This window comes from Suricata suricatta, chromosome 1 (assembly GCF_006229205.1).
Source record: "Suricata suricatta isolate VVHF042 chromosome 1, meerkat_22Aug2017_6uvM2_HiC, whole genome shotgun sequence".
Taxonomy (NCBI): Eukaryota; Metazoa; Chordata; class Mammalia; order Carnivora; family Herpestidae; genus Suricata; species Suricata suricatta.
This window is the reverse complement of record NC_043700.1, coordinates 50,427,254-50,450,469: the sequence shown is the minus strand read 5'-3', so window position 1 is coordinate 50,450,469 and position 23,216 is coordinate 50,427,254. Positions and strand designations below refer to the sequence as shown.

The 23,216-nt window shown below is 38.0% G+C and overlaps 2 protein-coding genes and 1 pseudogene across 2 annotated transcripts in view; all 3 read left to right on the top strand.

Moving 5' to 3' along the window:
• Positions 1-1,134, top strand: part of LOC115300892 (beta-defensin 131A-like) — a 10,488-nt gene extending 9,354 nt beyond the window's left edge. The window contains exon 4 of the mRNA XM_029950488.1: positions 908-1,134. Within this exon, the coding sequence (XP_029806348.1) occupies positions 908-1,053 (146 nt within the window). The 3' untranslated portion in view covers positions 1,054-1,134. The remainder of the gene's footprint in view (positions 1-907) is intronic.
• A 10,865-nt stretch (positions 1,135-11,999) lies between these two features.
• LOC115300883 lies at positions 12,000-16,474 on the top strand (annotated as a pseudogene).
• A 2,215-nt stretch (positions 16,475-18,689) lies between these two features.
• Positions 18,690-20,859, top strand: DEFB134 (defensin beta 134). The gene is made up of 2 exons (XM_029947418.1): positions 18,690-18,759; positions 20,717-20,859. The coding sequence occupies exons 1-2, from the start codon at positions 18,702-18,704 to the stop codon at positions 20,857-20,859; spliced, it is 201 nt and encodes a 66-aa protein (XP_029803278.1). The 5' UTR covers positions 18,690-18,701.
• Positions 20,860-23,216: the final 2,357 nt, after the last annotated feature.

Genomic DNA, 23,216 nt, shown 5'->3' with positions numbered 1-23,216 from the left:
TTAATAAAATATAAGATTTTGGTGTACATGAAAACAATATTATGCCTTACAAGTGTCATATTCCAAATTGTCATTGGATCACAAATTGCTTGAGCTTTTGGAGAATAAATACTGTGTGAATACACAGAGTTCCTCTAGCTTGCTTACGATGGCAGACTATACCACTGGTCAGGTCTTTGATTTATCTAAAGAATTAGAACAGTCAGAAGCCCAGCTGGGATGAGGGAGTTTCATGTTGGGTTTGGAAACACATGACAGAAAGTCAGAAGACAAACTTGCCAAAGCTACAAGAGACAGGTGTAGTAAAACTAGCATAGAAGCTACCCATGGATTGATGTCTTGGTTATTAAGGATAAACTGTTTCATCGAATTAACATCTCTTAAACAATCACTAAGTAGTACTTTTGACTGAAAGCCAGTATGAGAAAAATACTCAAGGAACCCTTTAAAGCCAGTTACCAAAATTCTGATTAGAACCAGAAGATGCTCTAAAGTAGTCTGATTATAACATCCTGTGACAAAACTCTTTAAAATGAAAAATAAAGTTGGCCTTCCACTAGTAACTAGATTTCATCCCCACTCACTTGTGAAAGACTTCACTGCTGAAATTGAACATTGTTTCTTGCATCATGAATCCCCACCTTTAAACAAACTATCCCTTTTACACAGAAATATGCTGTCATACTTCTCATCAAAAACTCCTCTTTGGCTCACTGCCCATTTGTCACTCTGTAGAAGAAATCCTCATTTATGTTTCTTCAATATCTCCACTTTTCTCTTTTGCATTCTTTCTTTTTGTTATTTTTTGCGAGCAAGTTTTTACAGATGTTATTTTAATTTTTTATAAAATACTTCAGACATTAAAATTTACAAATAAAAAATATAATTTTTTTTTCTCTTTCCAAAGCCAGGACCTTTTTTTCTAAATGCCCTTCAAGAAACTATTACTGCAGAATGAAGTGCAATTCTGATGAACATGCAGTTAAATACTGTGCTGACTGGACCATCTGTTGCAGACCAAAGAAAATTCCACTTAAGAAAACAAAGTGGTGAAAAGTCTATCTCCATCTTCTTCAGATTCTGCAAAAAGACATTAAAAATGTTTAAAACTCTCTTTTCTATATAAGAATAATTAATATGATGGATAAATGAAATTCATGATAATTATATGTTTAAATGATAAGGTGAAGGTAAATATGACTTTAATAAAGACTTATGCTCTATTTTCATGTGTGTGCTTTTACACTTTCATTAATGTATATCCACAACCATGTTGTTGTTTCACCTATCACACAATATCCCAGCCTCACAATGTACTGTCTGACCCTGACTCTCTATATCTATCAGTTTTCTTATCTATAAAACGAGATAGCAATGACACCTACTTCATGGTGTTACAGGGATTATATGAGTTACTTTGTGACCCTAGTGTAAGCTGTAGATGTGTTCACTATGATTTTATGGAGTCAGAGAATGTAATCTGTTCTATAGCTTTTGTAACCTATTAAAAAATTCTTTGTGATCTAAGTTAAAATTAATATTTATGAAATTCCATGTGTTTTTTAAAAATAAGGTATACTTTCCATGTATGAGATATACAATCTTATAGAAACATAATATATTTATTCAGCACTATTCTGCTTCAGTAATCTAGGACTGGGACTCTGGTACTGAGGACTAAGAAGAAAGAAGATAATCAGGATGGATTTCAGAAATAGGATTGATAGAATTTAGTGGCCATATGATATAATAAGAAGAAAGTATGAAAGATGATATTGTGATTTCAAAGCTGACAAAGAAATGGTTAGCAATACAATTCACTAAACTATAAAGGACAGAAGAGAAGGGAGTTGGGGGAGAGGGGAGGTGGGGCGCGGGGAGTACCAATAAAGAGATGCTTCAGCCCAATGGAGTCATGCAAGGGATATGAATATCAGTCCACTGGGCACATTTTCAAAAGTTTGACGTTTTTTAAATTTATTTTTGAAGGAGACAGAGCACGAGTGGGAGAAGGGCAGAGAGAGAGGACGACACAGAATCTGAAGCAGGCTTCAAGTGGTCAGCACAGAGCCTAATGCGGGGCTCGATCCCATAAACCATGAGCATGACCTGACCCCAAATCTGACACTTAACCATCTGAGCCAACTTTAATAAATGAGCCTAATTCCAATTATAAGCCTCGTTCCCCCATGTCACATAAATTTAAAATCAGTGTATTCAGTGTTGTTTGTCCAAATATTTATAAGTTCCAGAGGACTTACAGTGGGGAGATATCTGCGATAGCATTGATTATGTTAACAATATACCATTATTCCTTCTTGGTCTTGAGTAACTAGACACCGTACAACTGCTAAGTTGCTTATGGTTCTTAATAAAATTCTTAAAAATTCTTTTGGGTGGGACACCCTGGTGGCTCATTCGGTTAAGCATCTTTTGATTTCAGCTCAGGTCATGATCTCAAGGTTTGTAGGATGGAGCCCCTCGTCGGGCTCTCTCTCTCTCTCCCTGTCTCTCTGCTCTCTCAAAATAAATAAATAAACATTAAAAAAAAAACTCTTTGGATAAGGCTCATTCTTTAGTGTATGGGATAATTCTGCCACTCAAGCATCATTCTAGTTTACCAAAAATTCCCAGTGGGACTATCTCTTGCTCCCCCACATCCTATAGTCATCTCAGTCTCCCTCCCCACGCTGGGGGAACCTGCGTGAGGGAAGACTACCTCACAATGCTGTGAGACTACCTCAGGCCTATCTACCAAAGAAAGCCAGTCAGTGCTATGCTATGCTGTGCTATGCTATGGTCTTGCCACCTTTCTGAGTGCCACTCACCTAAGCAAACACTGGTTTCTGTCCTCCATTACCTGCTCCCATTTCCCTCACCTCCCACTATATGAATCCCAAGATTGGAGAGACAAAGTGATGCCCTTCCCCTCAATATCTAAAATGTTCATATTCCTTCATTTCTATTCTATCCTTCTTCCTCTAGCTTATTCAACACATGGTTTAGGGAAGAAATAAGCTCTTAACTTACCTGCATTCTCCAAAATCTATCATAAAATATGAATCCAAGAATTCCCTTCATTACCCCAGAGAACAAAGGCTTTTGACATGCAGAAGCCTGCTATTTGTCTGTCTCTTTTCGAGGGGAAAAGCTACACATTATTCAGGATATGGAAATGGTGAATTAAGTATTTTTTACTTTTTAAAATGGGAGAAGTAAGCAAATGAATTTTTTTAATGTTTCAAAAATCAAAATCTAACAAATTTGTAAGAAATTTCTCCAAAAAAATGAATATGTAGGCTGGCAACTTCTAAAAAGACTTCCAATGATTCCAGCATCTCGGTATCCATGCTTTTATGTCATCCTCTCCTCTTGAGTTACTCACCTCTAATGGACAGTATAGAATTGACTCTTGAACAACCTGAGTTTGAACTGCATAGCTCCACTTACTCACATCTTTTTTTAAAAGTTTATTTATTTTTGAAAGAGAGAGAGAGAGAGAGAGCAAGCAGGGGAGGGGCAGAGAGAGGGGGACAGAGCATTCAAATTTGGTTCTGCACTGGCAGCAGTGGCCCAATGTGGGGCTCAAACTCACAAACCATGAGATCATGATCTGAGCCAAAGTCGGAGGCTAAACTGACTGAGCCACCCAGGTGCCCAGAATACAGATTTTTTTCAATATATATATATATATATATATATATATTGGAAAAACTTTGGAGATTTGCGATAATTTGAAAAATTCACAATTGGGATTTGTACCAGAGAAATATTTGAAAAAAGAAGAAAAAGGAATGTCATGAATGCATAAAACATATGCAAATACTAATCTACTTTATCACTTACTAAACTATAAATATGCACAAATATATTTATTTTCATTTAAATATTTTTCCTTTCTTTTCTTCCTTTTTTAAAAATTTTATTTAAAATCCAAGTTAGTTAACATATAGCATAATAACAATTTTAAGAGTAGAATTTAGTGATTTATCACTTACATATAGCACCCAGTGCACACCCCAACAAGTGCCCTCCATAATGCTCATCACCCATTTAGCCCTTCCCCCCCATACCCCTTCAGCAACCCTTAATTTGTTCTCTCTATTTAAGAGTCTCTTATGGTTTGCCTCCCTTTTTATTTTTTTTATAATAGTTTATTGTCAAATTGGTGTACACATAACACCCAGTGCTTCTCCCCACAAGTGCCCCCCACCATGACCATCACCTCCTTCCCTCCTCCCCCTCACCTTTCAACCCTCAGTTCGTTTTCAGTATTCAATAGTCTGATGATTTGTGTGTCTCTCTCTCCCCAAATCTCTTTCCCCCTTCCCCTCCCTATGGTCCTCTGTTAGGTTTCTCCTGTTAGACCTATGAGTGCAAACATATGGTATCTGTCCTTCTCTGCCTCACTTATTTCACTTAGCATGACACCTCTGAGGTCCATTCACTTTGCTACAAATGGCGAGATTTCATTCTTTCTCATTGCCATGTAGTACTCCATTGTATATATATACCACATCTTCTTGATCCATTCATCAGGTAATGGACATTTAGGCTCTTTCCATGATTTGGCTGTTGTTGAAAGTGCCGCTAAGAACATTGGGGTACATGTGCCCCTATGCATCAGCACTTCTGTATCCTTTGGGTAAATCCCTGGCAGTGCTATTGCTGGGTCATAGGGGAGTTCTACTGACAGTTTTTTGAGGAACCTCCACACTGTTTTCCAGAGCAGCTGCACCAGTTTACATTCCCACCAACAGTGTAGGAGAGTGCCCATTTCTCTACACCCTCGCCAGCATCTATAGTCTCTTGATTTGTTCATTTTAGCCACTCTGACTGGTGTAAGGTGGTATCCCAGTGTGGTTCTGATTTGTATTTCCCTGATGATGAGTGACTCTGAGCATCGTTTCATGTGCCTATTGGTCATATGGATGTCCTCTTTGGAGAAGTGTCTGTTCATGTTTTCTGCCCATTTTTTCACTGGATTATTTGGTTTTTGGGGTATGGAGTTTAGTGAGTTCCTTGTATATTTTGAATACTAGCCCTTTATCTGATATGCCATTTGCCACTATCTTTTCCCATTCTGTCGATTGCCTATTAGTTTTTTTTTTAATGTTGTTTTGTTTCCTTTGCATTGCAGAAGCTTTTTATCTTGATGAGGTCCCAAAGGTTCATTTTTGTTCTTGATTCCCTTGCCTTTGGGGATGTGTTGAGGAGGTAATTGCTGCGATTGAGGTCAAGGAGGCTATTTCCTGCTTTCTCTTCTAGGAGATTCTAGGTTTTGATGGTTTCCTGTATCACATTCAGGTCTTTTATCCATTTTGAGTTTTTTTTTTTTTTTTTTGTGAATGGTGTAAGAAAATGGTCTAATTTCATTCTTCTACATGTTGCTGTCCAGCTCTCCCAACACCACCTGTTGAAGAGGCTGTCTTTTTTCCATTGGACACTCTTTCCTGTTTTGTCAAAGATTAATTGGCCATACACTTGTGGGTCCATTTCTGGGTTCTCTATTTTATTCCATTGGTCTATGTGTCTGTTTTTGTGCCAATACCATACTGCCTTGATGATGACAGTAGGATTGTGATGCCTCCCGTTTTGGTTTTCTTCTTCAATATTACTTTGGATATTCAGAGTTTTTTGTGGTTCCATACGAATTTTAAGATAGTTTGTTCTAGCTTTAAGAAGAATGCTGCTGCAACTTTGATGGGGATTGCATTGGATGTGTAAATTGCTTTGGGTAATAATGATATTTTAACAATGTTTATTCTTCCAATCCATGAGCACGGAATGTTTTTCCATGTCTTTCTGTCTTCTTCAATTTCCTTCATAAGTCTTCTTTAGTTTTCAGCAAACAGGTCTTTTAACATCTTTGGTTAGGCTTATTCCTAGGTATTTTATGATTTTTGGTGCAATTGTGAATGGGATCCGTTTCTTGATTTCTCTTTCAATTGCTTCATTTTTGGTGTATAAGAATGCAACCGATTTCTGTACATTGATTTTGTACCCTGCAACTTTACCAAATTCGTTGATCAGTTCTAGAAGGCTTCTGGTGGAGTAGATTGGCTTTTCCATGTAAAGTATCATGTCATCTGCAAAAAGTGAAAGTTTGACTTCTTCCTTGCCGATGCTGATGCCTTTTATTTCCTTTTGTTGTCTGATTGCTGATGCTAGGACTTCCAACACTATGTTAAACAACAGTGGTGAGAGTGGACATCCCTGGCCTGTCCCTGATTTCAGGGGGAAAGCTCTCAGTTTTTCCCCATTGAGGACAACATTAGCTGTGGGCTTTTCATAAATGGCTTTTATAATGTTTAAGTAAGTTCCTTCTATCCCGACTTTCTCAAGGGTTTTTATTAAGAAGAAATGTTGTATTTTGTCAAATGCTTTTTCTGCATCTATCAACAGGATCATATTGTTTTATTCTTTACTTTTGTTAATGTGATGTATCACATTGATGGATTTGCGAATATCGAACCAGCCCTGTAATCCAGGAATGAATCCCACTTCATCATGATGGATAATTCTTTTTATATGCTATTGAATTCGATTTGCTAGTATCTTGTTGAGTATTTTTGCATCCATATTCATTAAGGATATTGGCCTGTAGTTCTCCTTTTTTTTGGTTGGGTCTGTCTGACTTAGGAATCAAAGTGATATGTGCTTCATAGAATGAGTCCGGAAGTCTTCCTTCCATTTCTATTTTTTTGAATAACCTGAGAAGGATTGGTGTTATCTCTGCTTTGAATGTCTGGTAGAATTCCCCTGGGAATCCATCCAGCCCTGGACTTTTATGCTTTGATAACTGATTCGATTTCTTTACTGGTTATGGGTCTCTTCAGATTTTCTATCTCTTCCTGTTTGAATTTTGGTAGTGCATGTGTATTTAGGTATTTGCCATTTCTTCTAGGTTGTCCAGTATGTTGGCATATAGTTTTTCATAGTAATCTCTGATGATTGCTTGTACTTCTGAGGGATCTGTTGTAATAGATCCATTTTCCTTCATAATTTTGTCTACTTGAGTGTTCTCTCTTTTCTTTCTGAGGAGCCTAGCTAGAGGTTTATCAATTTTGTTTATTTTTTCAAAAAACCAACTCTTGGTTTCATTGATCTGTTCAATTGTTTTTGTGGATCCTATCTTGTTTAATTCTGCCCTGATCTTTATTATTTCTCTTCTATTGCTGGGTTTGGGGTGCTCTTGCTGCTCCCTTTCTGGTTTCCTTAGGTGCTCTGTTAGGTTTTGAGTTTGTGCTTTTTTTAGTTTGTTGAAATAGGCCTGGATTGCAATATACTTTCCTCTTAGGACTGCCTTTGCTGCGTCCCAGAGATTTTGGATTGTTGTATTTTTATTTTCATTTGTTTCCATATATGTTTTAATTTCCTCTCTAATTGCCTGATTCACCCAATCATTCTTCAGTAGGGTAGTTTTTAACCTCCGAATTTTTGGAGGTTTTCCAGCCTTCTTCCTGTGGTTGTTTTCGAGTTTCATAGCATTGTGATCTGAAAGTGTGCATGGTATGATCTCAATTCTTTTGTATTTATGGAGGGCTGTTTTATGACCCAGTATGTGATCAGTCTTGGAGAATGTGCATGTGCACACGAGAAGAAAGTGAATTCCCTAGCTTCAGGTTTCAGAGTTCTAAATAGATCTATTTATCTTCAGGTCCATTGTTTCTTTAGTGATTTTTTGTCTGGTTGACCTATCCATTGTTGTAAGTGGAGTATTAAAGTCCCCTGCAATTAGCATATTCTTATCAATGATTGCTTCTGTTTGTGATTACTTGTTTTATGTATTTGGGTGCTTCTGAATTTGGCACATAAATGTATATAATTGTTAGCTCTTCCTGATGTAGAGACCCTGTAATTATTATATAATGTCCTTCTTCATCTTTTGTTACTGCCTTTATTTTAAAGTCCAGTTGTTCCTATATAAGTATGGCTACTCCAGCTTTCTTTTGGCATCTAGTCTCATGGTAGATATTTCTCCATCCCCTTACTTTCAATCAGAAGGTGTCTTCAGGTCTAAGGTGAGTCTCTTGTAGACAGCAAATAGATGGATTTTGGTTTTTGATCCATTCTGCTACCCTGTGTCGTTTGACTGGAGCATTCAGTCCATTTACATTCAGTGTTATTATTGAAAAAGGTGGGTTTAGATTCATTGTGTTCTCTGCAGGGTTCATGTTTGTAGTGATGTCTCTGGTGTCTTATATTCCTTGCTGCCTTTCTCTCATTGAGTCCCTCTTAGGATTTCTTGTAGGGCTGGTTTGGTGGTGATGAATTCTCTCAACTTTTGTTTACTTGGGAACACCTTTATCTCTCCTTCTATTTTGAATGACAGGTTCGCTGGATAAAGATTCTTGACTGCATATTTTTCCTGTTCATCGCATTGAAGATTTACTACCAGTCCTTTCTGGCCTGCCAAGTTTCAGTAGAAAGGTCTGTAACCACTCTGATAGGTTTCCCTTTGTATGTTAGGGCCCTTTTATCCCTAGCTGCTTTCATGATTCTCTCTTTATCTTTATATTTTGCCAGTTTCAGTATGCTATGTTGTGCTGAAGGTCAGTTCAAGTTACGTCTTAGGGGAGTTCAGTATGTCTCTTGAATTTCAATGTCTTTCTCTTTCCCCAGATTGGGGAAATTTTCATCTATAAATTGGTCCAGCACCCCTTCAGGACCTCTCTCTTTATCTTCCTCTTCAGGAACTCCTATGATACGGACATTGTTCTACTTGATTGTATCACTCAGGTCTCTAATTCTCCTTTCATGCTCCTGTATTAATTTCACTCGCTTTTTCTCGGCTTTGAATGTCTTCATTTGCTATAATCTTCTAATTCACCTATTCTCCTCTCTGCTTCTTCAATCCATGCAGTGGTAACCTCCATTTTATTATTTACCTCTCTTATAGCCTTTTTAACTCATCACAACTACTTTTGAAGGTTCCTAGTCTTTGTATCAATATCTTCTCTGATGGCTTCTATGCTTTTTTCAAACCCAGTGATTAATTTTATGACAGTCGCTTCTAAATTCTTGTTGTTATGTTGCTTATGTCTGTTTTGAGCAGTTTTGTAGCTGTGATTGCTTCCTGGAGTTTCTTTAGAGGAGAGTTCTTTTGTTTTGTCCTTTTGGCTAGCTTTCTATCTCTTGTCAGTTTTAAAAGCTCATTCTGCACTGTGTGCCTATTAGTATATCTCTACTGAAGGAGGTTCTTTGACTGTCTAGGGTCTGTCGTTTCAGATGTTCTTTTAATGGTGTGTCTCAGTTTCTCTTGTTATGCCTCTGATTAATTTATTTCCCTACTCAGTGGTATTTGGGACTTTCCACTATGTGTGCTTTGGATTATTTCTTGAGGTAGCCCTGAAAAGGAAAACAGACAGACAAACACACAGAGAACACAAGCACACAAATGCACTGACAGAACAAGTAAAGAAGCAAACCAAGAGGGGAAAGAAAAAAAGGAACAGGAAAGAAAAGAGAGGGGGAAAAAATCAGGCGAGGGGGGGGGAGGACAGCAACAGCCAGAGATAAAGGACAGTTTGAGTGCATAAAACCTGCGGAGGGGGGAGATAAGGATGAGATAAAGGAAAAATTATCTGGATGGTAAGAGTTGATCTAAGCACAGCAGTGCCTAAATGTTGGTCTTTCCCAGACTCCCCGAGGCGCTGCCTTAGTGGATGTGGGGAGAATGGCAGCACCCCTAGCCCCCTTCAGACCATGTGTTGCCAGCCACTCTCTTGAGTCCAACCTCCTTGTGCTTCAGGCGGGTCTAATTGTTCCAGGTTTCTAAGTCCTTGCCCACGCAATTGATATTTCCACCACAGTTAAAATCTCTGGCAGGCGAGTGGCTTTCTGGCCGGGATTGAGTAAGGGGATTGTGAAGCCAGTTTTTTCCCCTGGCTCCACCTGAAGTCGAGGAGCTGCCGGGCCCAAGGGACAACAAGCCCACTGAGGGGTCGGATTTCTCTCTCCGTACCCAGCGGCTCTCAGTCCCAGGTGAGGTGTCCCCTCTCTAGAGATTACACTATGAGTAATTCAGTCTCTACTTCTCTTCCCCTGGTCTCTTCACCGCCCTGCACGGTGGTCCCATGCAAGGCTCTCTGCAAATCTGTGCGCCTCTGGACACACGACTCCCTGCGGGCCCAGTGCCAAGCTTCTGGGTGCTTTGTCTCCCTGCTCTGCTTTGGGCTGGCGCTCCTTCCCCCAAAGTCTCCGGTCCCAGTTCACACTCACTCAGGCATCCATTAAGCTGCTGTCAGTAAAGGGTCTGTGCACACATCTATGTTCTTGGAGATCAGAAAGCTGTGGCTTTTAATTCTTCTGTTTGATAATTGCGGGAGGGTGGAGGTAATGGGGCTCCTTACTTCTCCACCATCCTGCCTCCCAAATCCTATTTTTCCTTCCTTTTTATATTTCTTCCTACTTTTAAAATAAAAATAAAGATGAAACCAATAGACAGACAGACATAAAGAAAAAATCCAGCATAAATATCATTGCAAAAAAAAAAAAAAAAAAGGATGAGGTGTTCAGTCGGTTGAGCATTCAACTCTTGATTTCAGCTCAGGTCATCAGGCTTCACACTCTCTCCCCCTCTCCTTCTGCCCTCCTCTGTTTTCTCTCTCTCTCTCTCAAAAATATAAAAAAAAATTTAAAAAGGAAATTCACCAACCCATTCTTGCAGCTACACCAGCAAGTGTAAAAGTCGCACTTTTTGCAAAATATCTTTTTATGTCCTCCTGAAAAATGTAGCTTTTACGTGGGTACAGAATTGCTATAGGAAAGGCATACCTATAGACTCTCATGTGATCAGAGAAAAAAGCAAAATTAACTTAGAGCAAAAGGAAGGTTAAGAATCTGAAGCTGAAAAATTTAATGCCAACAAAGGATAATTTGATAATAGAAAGAGGTATGGCTTTTAAAATCTCAAGATAACACGAAAAGCAGCGTCAGCTAACCAAAAGGCAGCAAACAAGTTCCCAGATGCCATTAAGAAACTATGTATTCTAGCATACAGGTTAAAATAAAAAATGGTCAAAAATATAGCTATGATAATTTGTTAGTGGGTACACAATATAAAAAGATGTCAATAGGAACACCAACAACATAAACTTAACAGTAAGAAAATAAATGTGTGAACTTTTTATGCAATTGAAGTTGATATTATCAGCTTAAAATAGACTTATAACTATAACATGTACTATGTCACCTTCATTACAATCACAAGGCAAAAATCATAATAAATACATAGATAATAAAGAGAAAAAAATAAAAGAATACCACTATAAAAAATCAGTTCACAAAGAAAAACAGCAAGAGAGGAGGAAAAGAATTTAAAAACTCCAAAAATATCATAAAGCAATTGACAAAATGGTATAGTAAGTTCTTACCTCTCAAAAATTACTTCAAATGTAAATGGTTTAAATTTCCCACTTAAAAGACATAGAATGTTTCAATGGATAAAGAAGTAAGACCCAGCTCAGCTATATGGGCCTACAAGCTTTAGGTACCCTCATAGTCTGCAATTGAAGGGAAAAATACATTCTATAAAAACATAAAACAAAAGAGAACAGAGCTAGCTATATTTTTACCAGACAAAACAGACTTTTAAGTCAAAAACTGTAATAAAAGACAAAGTCATTATGTAATAAAAAGAGGGTGAATTCGCCCAGAGGATATAACAACTGTAAATATATATGTGTACAATATTAGAGCACATAAATAAACAATTATTAGCAGATCTGAATGCAAAAATAAAGAGGAGTAGAGTAACAGTAGGGGAATCTAATACCCTACTTTCAAAAATGGATAGATCATCCAGACAGAAAATCAATAAGGAAATAATGGACTTGAACTACACTTTAGCCCAAACAGACCTAGAAGACATCTACAGAACATTCTATCCAATGGCAGCAGAATAGACATTATTCTCAATGAAAATTTTCCAGAATAAATAAGTCAGAAAAACAAAGCAAGCCTTAAAATTTAAGAATATTAAAATCATAGAAAGCATGTTTCCCAAATGTGATGTTTTGAAACTAGAAATTAGTAGCAGGAAGAAGGCCAAAAGTTGGCTAATATGGGGGAAAATAAACAACATTCTTCTGAAAAATCTATGGACCAAAGAAATAAAAAGATAAATAAAAAAATATCCTGAAATAAATGATGAGCATACCACACACTAAAACTTATTTTTCATAACAACAAACAAGCACATTATGAAAAAAAAATCTCAAATATACAACCTAACCCAACAACTCAACTAGAAAAGAAAAACAAACTAAGCCCAAAGTTAGCAAGTGGAAGACAATAATGAAGATTAGATTGAAAATAAATTAATTAGACACTAGAAAGGCAATAGAAAATATCAATGAAACTAAGCAATTTTTTAAAAACTAAAATTGGCAAACATTTGGCTAAACCAAAGAAACTAAAAAATGACTCAAGTTAACAAAATTATAAAGGAAAAAATAGACATTAAAACAGATACCACAGAAATGCAAACAAACATAAGAGACTACTATGAAAAATTGTATACTAATAAGTTAGATAAGTTAGGAGAAAAAAGTTCCCAGAAACACATCATGTACCAAGACTGAATCATAAAGTAATAGAATGTCTGATAAACCAATAACAAGCAAGGAGATTAAATCAGAATCCTAAAATCACCCAATAAGTAAAAGCCCAGGACCAGATGGTTCCACTGAGAAATTCTACCAAATATTTAAAGAAGACTTAATACCTTAAATAAAAATAAATAAACAGAGAAGATTTAATATCAAATCTTCTCAAATATTCCAAAAAAAACTGAAGTGGAAGTATAGAAGGAATGTTATTTTAAAGACCTGTATTACCCTGCCACTAATACCAGACAAAGAAACTACAAGAAAATTATAGGCCAATATCCTTGATGAATAAAATGCAAAAATCCTCAAGAAAATATTAGTTAACCAAATTCAAGAGCACATTAAAGGATCATACCTCATTATCAAGTGGAATTCATACCCAATATGAAAGGATGGTTGAACATAGGCAAATCGATAAATGTAATACACATATTAACACAATCAAGGATAAAGATAATGTTATTCTTTCAATAGAAGTGTTTAACAAATTCAATATCTTTTTATGATAAAACTGTCAACAAATTAGGTATAGAAGGAATGTTCGTCAACATAATAAAGGCCATATAAGACAACCACCCCGCTAACATCATACTCAATGGTGAAAAGCTTTTCCTCTAAGATCAGGAAAAAGACAAGGGTGTCCATTCTCACCACTTCTACTCAACATAATACTAGAAGTCCTAGCCGTCACAATTAGGCAAGAAAAAGAAATAAAATGCATTCAAATCAGAAAAGAAGTAAAATTGTCTCTGTGTACAGATTATATAAGTTCATGTATAGAAAACATGAAGACTCCACCAAAAAAACCTTCTAGAACTAATAAGTGAATTTGGTAACATTGTAGAATACAAAATTAAAACAGAAAAATTATTTGCATCTCTATATACTCACAAAAAAACTATTGAAAAATGAATTAAGAAAACAATCCCCTTGGGGCTCATGAGTGGCTCAGTCAGGTTAAGCACCAAATCTTTATTTCAGCTCACATCATGATCTCTAGGTTCATGAGCTTGAGCATTGTAAGCGTGGAGCCTTCTCGGGATTCTTTCTCTCTCCCTCCCCCCTCCCTCTCTCCCTCTCTCTCTCTCTCTCTCTCTGCCTCTCCCCTGCTTGTGCTCCCTCTCTCTCTGTCTCAAAATAAATAAATGAACTTTAAAAAAAAAGAAATTCCATTTTCAATAGCATCAAAGGAATTAAATACTTTGGAACATATTTAAATAAGGAAGTAAAAGATCTTTACACTGAAAATTATAGAATATTAATTTAAAAAATGAAGAAGACAAATGAATGGAAAGAAATCTTGTCTTTATGGATTTGAATTAATATTGTCAAAATGTCCAGAATAACCAAAGAAATCTACATATTCAATGCAGTCCTTAGTAAAATTCCAGTGGCATTTTCACAGAAATAGGAAAAATAATCTTAAAACTGCTGTGGAAGCACAAAAGACCACTAATGACCAAAGCAATTCTGAGAAAGAATATAGAAGAAGGCATCACTCTCTTAACTTCAAATATTATAAGCCTGTAGAAATCAAAACAATATGGAACTGGCACAAAAACTAGCTCAGGGCTAATCCCACACATATTCAGTAAACTAATATTTGACAAGAGTGCCAAGAGCACAGAATGGAGAAACTATAGTCTATTTAATAAATGGGGTGTTGGGAAAACTGGATATCTCCATGGAAAACAGTGAAATTGTATTCTTCCCTTACACAATATACAATAAACACAAAATATACTAAAGATTTAAATGTAAGACCCTTAAGTATAAAACTCCTAGCAGAAAACCTAGAGAAAGCTTCTTAGCATTGATCTTGGCAATAATTTTTTGGATATGACACCAAAAGAACAGGCAACAAAAGCAAAGGTAAACAAGTGGACTATGTCAAACTAAAGAGCTTCCGTACAATGAAGGAAACTATCAACAAAATGAGAAGAATGAGAGAAAATGTTTGTGAATCATATGTCTGATAAGAAATTAATATCAAAATTATATAAGGAGCCCATACAACTCAATAGAAAAATAACAAACTAATTAAAAAGAGGCAAAGGATCAAATAAACAGTTTTCCAAAGGAGACATTCAAATGGCCAACTGGAGGGTAATAAAGTTTTCAACATCACTAATAGTCAGGGAAATGCAAAGCACAACCCAGTGAGATATTGCCTCATACCTGCTGGAACAGCTATTATAAAAAAGACAAGAGAGATATTGCCTCATACCTGCTGGAACAGCTATTATAAAAAAGACAAGAGACAGGAAACGTTGGCAATGATATAGAGAAAAGGGAAACCCTTGAGCACTATTGCTGGGAATGTAAATTGGTACAGCCATTATGGAAAACAGTATAGATTTAATGAAAAAAATAAATAAGGGGTGCCTGAGTGGCTCAGTCGGTTAAGCGTCCAACTTCAGCTCAGGTCATGATCTCACAGTTCATGGGTTCGAGCCCCACTTCAGGCTCTGCTATGACAGCTAGCTCGGAGCCTGGAGCCTGCTTCACATTCTGTGTCTCCCTCTCTCCCTGACCCTTCCCTGCTCACGCTCTCTCTCTTTCTCTTTCTCAAAAATAAATAAAACATTTTTTTAAATCTTTTAAAAAACTAAATCAAACTTTAATGAAAGAATTAAAATTACATGTGATCCAACAATCCCATTTCTGGATACATCCAAAGGAAACGATATCAATGTCTCCAAGAGTTATCTGCACACTCATGTTTATTGCACCATGATTTACAATAGCCATGATATGGAAACAACAGAAATCCATCGGGAACTGGAGCAAAGAGGGGATCCCAGAGAGCCCTGAGCAGCCCCACCACCGCCTGCCTAGTTACCATCACACCTGAGAGAGGTCATAGCCAGCCCGGTCACCATCACTGCAAGCAAGTCACCGCCACCACAAGCACAGCAGCGAGGCAGACGCTCAGCAGCCTCCCGCCGCCCCCAGAGCTGCACACACCAAGCTGGGCTCCACTGGGCAACAGCACAGGTAGCAGTGACCCCGGTGGCCTCACATCCAGAGTGACTGCCAGCCAGGACAAGGTCATCCAACCAAGGTTTTGGAGAGAGTAAAATGGTTCCATGGAAGAAGACAGATATGGTTTCATCAACAGGAATGACACCAAGGTATTTGCATACTGCCATATGCAAAATAACCCCAGGAAGTACCTTCACAGTGCACGGGATGGAAAGACTGCAGGGTTTAATGTTGTGGAAGGAGAAGGGGATGGGGAGGCAGCAAATGTGACAGGCCCTGGTGGAGCCCCAGTGCAAGGCAGTAAACATGAATCAGACCATGAACATTATGGATGCTATGCACGTCACAGAGATCCTCTAAGCAATTCCCCTCCCCCGCGCCCCCAGAATTACCAGAATTGTGAGAGTGGGGAAAAGAGCCAAGGATCACAGAGTGCTCCCTAAGGCCAGGCCCAACAGCGCCAGCCCTAAGGCAAGTGACAGTTCCCACTTTACTGCGTGTGGAGACGCTTTGGGTATCAATCAGTCTTCCAACCCTCCGGCGCAGGGAGAAGTGGTAGAGAGAGCTGATGAGCAGGGTGCAGGAGAGCAAGGTAGACCAGTAAGACAGAAAATGTATCCGCGTTATAGACCACTACTCTGTGGGAGTCCTCCTGGCCGAAGACAGCATAGAGAGGACGCCAATGAAGAACATAAGGAACGTCACGATGAGACCCAAAGCCAGCCACTTCATTGTTGGTACCCCCGCAACTTCAATTACTGAAGCAGAAGCCCAGAAAACCCTAAACCATAGACAGCAAAGAGATCAAAGCAGCCAGTACACCAGCTGAGAAATCGTCTGCTCTGGAGGCTGAGTGGGGGGGGGGCGCTGAGTAAATGGCGCCTTACCATCTCTGCCATCATCCAGTTCAGTCATCCAACAAGAAGAAAGGAATATGAAATTCCAGCAATAAGAAATGAACAAAAGATCAGAGTTGAAGACCTTAAGTGCTTGCTTTATGCCCCTTGACCAGATAAATAGAACTATCTGCATTACCTATGCAGCAAGGGTTTTTTCTTATTTTTACCTAAAGATGTCTCTTTTTGGTAATGACAAATGTGTTAAGAAAAACAACTGGTTTTTCTCAGTACATCTTTAAAGGTTTTTTAGTTGTTTCATATCCTGTTAAGCTGAGATTTTTAAGAACCTCATTTTTAATTTGTATTAAAAGTTTACAACTTGATTTTTTTCAAAAAAAAAAAAGTCAACAAATGGCAAACACTTGTTAATAAAGGCTTCAATAATTGTCAAAAATAAAAAGTAAAAAATAACATGGAAACAACCTCAGTGACTGTCAATACTAAGTGGATAAAGACGATGTGGTATACTTATGCAATGGAATATTATTCAGCCATTAAAAAAAAAGAAGGAAACCTTGCCATTTGTAACAACATGGATAAACCTAGAGAATATTATGCTAAATTAAAAAAGCCATATATAAACAAATACTATATGATCTCACAACACAAAATCTCAAAAATGTCAAAATCTTAGAACCAGAGGGTAAGGTGGATATTGCCAGAATTTGAAAAATGGGACGATGTTAGTCGAAGGGAACAAACTTTCAGTTATAAAAATACATTCTGAGGACATAATGTACAGTATGATGACTAGTTATTAAAATATTGAATAATTGAAATTTGCTAAGCAAGTAAATCATATACTCTCACAAAAAAATTGTAACTATTTTTTAAATTTTTTAATGTTTGTTTATTTTTGAGAGAGAGAGAGACACAGAGTGTGAGCACGGGAGGGGCAGAGAAAGAGGGAGACACAGAATCCCAAGCAGGTTCCAGACTCTGAGCTGTCAGCACAGAGCCCAGCAAGGGCTAGAACACCCCAACCATGAGGTCATGACCTGAGCCCAAGTTGGAGGCTTAACACTTAACAGCTTAGCCACTGAGCCACCCATGCACCCAAACTGTATGTGAGGTGATAGATATGTTAATTAATTTGATTGTGGTAATCATTTCACAATGTATATGTACTTCAAATCATCACATTTTACTGCTTAAACATTAGCAACTTTCATTTGTAAATTATACCTCACTAAAGCTGTGAGGTCTTGAAAATGGTTAGAGTAACAGTATGTTCATCATCTTGAATGTGATGATGGTTTCACAAAAGTATATGTGTCAAAGCTTATCAAATTGTACTTTTTAATATTTAAATTTATATGTCCTATCTCAGTAAAGATTTTTTTAAGTTTAGTTATTTATTTTGAGAGAGAGCGAGCATGACCAAGGGAGGGGCAGAAAGAGAGAGAAAGAGAGAGAGAGAATTCTAAGGAGGCTCCACACCGTCAGCAGAGACCCAGGCTTATAACCCACAAACCGTGAGATCATGACCTGAGTCAAAATCAAGACTCGAAGGCTTAATTGACTGAGCCACCCATGCACCCCAATAAGGATTTTTTAAAATAGTGATAGTTATAAAAAATGACCTTGACAGAATATTATGCTGCTTTTTAAAATACCACTTATAAAGAGTTTATAATGAGACCAAAAAATATTTAAGGTATTTATCATGCTACAAAAGCAGCATATCTAAGTATATTGTTTAGAACTATGCAAAACAAAATATTAAATAATAAACTAGGCATTTATTAAAACTTCCATAAGAAACACACAGGTTGTTTCTGAGAGATGAAGCTCATGTGTTAATGTTTCTTCCCTTGTTGTTTTTAGTATTTTATAAAATTTCTAAAATTAGCATTTAATTTTTATCGTAACATAAAAATACAAAAAATTTATTTTATTGGCTTGAAAAAGAAACAGTCTTGTTCTCAGGTCTCCAGTCATACTTTTGGGAAACCCAGGTTGGGGAGCAGTGCCTTTGTCAACAGGAGAAGTGGTCAAAGGGGAAAGGGCTGTCTGGTTTTTCCTCACATAAGCGTTGCCAACTCCACTGCCTCGGGGAAGATCAGTGTAGCATATCTATCCGGAGCAAGGCATACCCCAGACCTGGGACATTTGTGGGACAGTGTGCTCAACCTTCCCTTTCTGCACTCTGACAGCCAGTGTCACACCCTGCCACCACCATCCTCAACAGAAGCTCCCAGCCATGAAGCCTCTCGTCATTGTTCTTGTCTTGCTCTTCTTTTGGGACCCAGCACTGGCAGGTAAAAGGAGAATCTTCTTGGGGTGTCATTTGTCTAGAAGAGCAATTCCACTAAGCAAACCTATGAGTGTCCTCCCACCATGGACCGTTTCATTTTCAAAGCAGGAAGAGCATCAACTGATTTGATGTTAGCAAGACCTGAGCTTGAATCTTGGCTCTCCAACTTGTTAGCTGTGCAGCTTTAGGCAAAAGTAAGCTTTTCTGAACCTTAGTTTCTTCATTCACAAAGTGGAAATAATACTAACCTTGGAGTCCTGCAAGGATTAAATGTGATGATGTATAGAACAGACCTATACATAACAGGTACAGTGCCTGACTCCCGAGATTTATCATAATATTTTCATTAGTAATACCCCATCCTGTTTTGCCACTATTAATATAAGACCATGTCTAGGCATAATAGTCAAAACCAGAAAATAGTGATAGCACAATTTGTTAGCTTTCTAATTTACTGAAATTACTTATAGTTAATTTGTTACTTGTAGATTCCTTAGATATGTGGAGAAACAGATCTGGAACGACTTGTTCCAAGACAATTAGTGAGCTTTATGTACTAAAAGAAATGTTTGATCAGGGAGACAAGGGAGAACTCTGACTGGCCTCATACTTTAGTTTGACCACATTCATTACTAATTTTTAAGTCTCTCTTGAATATTCTCTTCACTCAGTGCTGTTGAATCAGTTCAAACCCATTATGTTGTAGGGTCCAATTTAATTTCTCATCTACGCTCAAGTAATCTCTAAGCAGTTTCTGGCCATGTGACTCAATAGGCTGGATTTAAGAATCCATACAATCCAGGCCTCTTGAAGCTGTTGATGGGACCAATTCCACTATGTTTTATGGCAATGGATCCATGGCTTCTAGACAACCAATGAGATAGTCTACAATATTCCTGTTAGTGCCTTATACATTCCCAAAGCTTGTCATTTCCATAGATTCCTTGCCTTGTATGTAGACCACTTCACTTCATCTCCCTGGGCTTCCATCTTGCCAGGTACATAACCCTGATCCCTTTTTTTCCCTATTGGACAATTAACTTTGAGGGCACGATGACTTGCACAGGATATGGGTTGACTCACAATTTCTACAGATAACCAAATATTTGACCCTCTTTTCCTCTTAACACTTTCTTACATATGGAAATAAATATCCATATTTTGATAATTCTACAGAGTAGCATGTCTATAAAATTGTAAGCTCAGCTCAAAATGCCTTGGGTCCCAATAAGATGTTCTAAATCTTCAGAATAGATTTTGGCCTACTCTGAACTCATCATACCATTCTATGTTGCAAATGATTGTCTTCCCCTCTCTCATAGATATTTTGTGTTTCTTCTCTCTTTGTCTAGACTGAAAATTCTTTGAGTTTAATGTCTGCATTGCACTCAACTCATAAAAACTGGTTTGAGAATGAATACATAATTAAAGAATCAGGGAATGCCTACATGCATAGGTAACCTTCTTAAAGTAGATTAATTTACCAATTTGGGCAAACTCCCAGTTACAGATTGTCTTAGCTCAGACTACCATAACAAAATACAACTGATTGTGTGGTTTCAGCAAAATTAATTTTCCCGCAGTTCTGTAGGCTGGACAGTCCAGATCAACTGCAGGCTGCTTCAGTTTCTGATGAGAGCTTCTTCCTAGCTTTTAGACAACCAACCTCTCTGTGTGTCTAAGAGGCCCATCTTTAGAGCTGCAATTCACTTTAATTACCTCCTAGAATCCCTCTCTCCAAATACAGCCACATTAGGGCTGAGGGTTTCAACATATGAATGGAGGATGAGGGATAAAGTAAACACAATTCAATTCATAGAACTACTTAATCTTTTTTCAATTGTAGAATCAATCATTATAATCACGTCTCCTTGGAATCCAGTTTGATAGAAATGGAGGTACTAATGCTGTTTGCGACTCTTTGGACTAAATAATTGTTTTTGCATTCATCTTCTTTCCAGACTTGAATCCACTGTCATCAGAAATACACAGGAAATGCTATGGGAATGGTACCTGCAGATTTGAGTGCTTTACAAGCGAAATGTTAGTTGCCTACTGTATGTTTCAGCTGGAGTGCTGTATCAGAGGAAACCCTGATCCCTGACACAAGAAGCCAGTGAATGCCAATTAACTTGAAAGTACTTGACAACCTCTCCACCATCTTTCACACAGCCAGGGAGCTTAGATTAAACTGTGACACTGTGGTGTGTCCACAGTTGTTGGTTTTTAGCATTTTTAAATAAGCCATCAGAATCTTATGATTTTGGATTTGAAAAGCTGAGCTGCAGACTTACTTGAGACAGCTAAGCTTCTCACAAAAACAACTTAGGATATATTTTCTTGCTTAAAAGTGATATCCATGCTCTTCTCAGTGCCTATTTCTCTCTTTACTCATAGAAAGGATTCTTAATTGTTTATAGAGGCCTCAAATTAAGAAGCACCCAGTCCTTTTAGCTCCCCATTTGCTTTCTCTTTGGACTGCCCATCTTAGAGAAACAGATCTGCTCTGGCCCCTTGGTGACTTTGTATGTTTCTCACATAGCCCACAAGGGAAAAGGCCATGTGGCGATAGGCAGCCATGAAGCAGATTCTCAGCCACATCGTGATTTCAAGGAGTGAAAACACAGGACGTCCCACCTCAACCTCCTTAGGGTTTAGCTACAGACTATTAGACCACTTGCCTATGGTTTACAGTTGGCTCCTCAGCAGCAGAGTGGCCCCAACACCTCTGCCACCTCTCATTTGGCCCCTTTGGTTGAGTCACCCAGTAGCACTAGGAACTAACACCATGCTGATCTTGCTATGCTGTACATGGGAGTAATAAATTGTCTAAATCCATTGGGACTCATGGTTTTCTTTACCAGCCAACCTTATGTAGGTGTCACAGGCACACCTACAAATTCTATTATGGTGCTGATTATCCCACTGACTACAGCGATGCTGCTGCATGTCTACCTGACTGCTCCACACCATCAACCTATATACAAATGCATGAGTGTGGAGTTCTGCCTTTGCTGTTCAAGACAAGAGGCACAGCAGCAGCCAAGGGAGGGGGGCGATTCTGGTTGTATTCTTTAACTTCAGTGTTGAACACAATGTGAACTCTCTAGTAATTCTGGAATGATGGAGCTGTGGCTGCAAATAGTCCATTGGTGAGCTGGTACCTGGCTGAGGAAACAATGGCTAAGTGCTGGCTTGAGATCATAGTACTGCCTTTGCGGCCACTCTCTGCAACTGGAAAAAGAAGAAAGGAGAATAGTTAGATGAGAAAGTCAAGGGGTTGTGAGGAGTTCTACCCTCATAGATGCTGTTCAGTCTTTGATAAAACCCAGTGTTGGTGACAGTAGGGAGGAAGATACTAAGAATATGGTAGAGTATGTCCTCCTCTCAGAGGCCCAAACTCACCTGCACAGTCAGTAGGGGATATGGGGTAAATGGAATAGCATTGGAGATGGCCTGGAATGGTGGTTGTGGTTACTAAGTATCCAGAGTAAGGAATATATCCAGGAAGGGCTCAGGAAAACTACTGGACTCTGAAGGAGGCAAGGGAATCTTTATCCAAAGAACACTGGATCTTATGAAACTGTGACTTCAAACTTCATCACATCCCAGTAAAATGCTTCTCATTTTATTCTTTCACCTCAGATGTACATTCTCTATACACACAAATAAACTGAAATTTGAAAGCAATTAAGTCTGTTGACTATCTGAAGAGCCTCTCTTTCCAATTGGATGACAAAACACAGTTCTCCCATTAGGGAGGTGATTCTCAAAGCAAGAGTGAAAACTTGAGTTCTCTCTGCTGGACCAGTCAGAAACTCTCTGGGATCTGGTTAAGTCTTGAACAGACAGAAAGTCCCACCACTAAGAAAAAAAGAAAAAAGTAAGTTGAATAGGCCAAGAGTACACTGCTTTACCTTACTGTTCTGAAAAACCCAACCTCTACATTCATATACCCTGTCAGGAAATGAACTTTGTTATTAACAATGGTAACTTCATAGTGTTTTATTCTTTTAACACAAAATGTGCATATCACACAAGCAACCTCTAGCTTTTCTAGGCTTCTATAAATACAGAACCTGAAAAGAAATTGGCTAACAGTCGTTAGCCTCTGTGCATGGACACATCCAAAAGAAACTTAATTCTAAGATGCAAAGCATTGTTTAAGATAATGTATTAACCAAATCTGTCATTAAAGCAATGAAATGTGGAAGGATGTTTTCACAATAGAGAGCAAACTTCCTTCAGAATTCATTTTTTATATCAGCCCCCAATATCCCACTCATCCAGTGGCAAAATTGCACTGTATAAATATGATGCATGATGTCCATTAATAGATTAGTTAATAAATGTTGCTGTCCAGCTCTCCCAACACCACCTGTTGAAGAGGCTGTCTTTTTTCCATTGGATACTCTTTCCTGCTTTGTCAAAGATTAATTGGCCATATACTTGTGGGTTCAG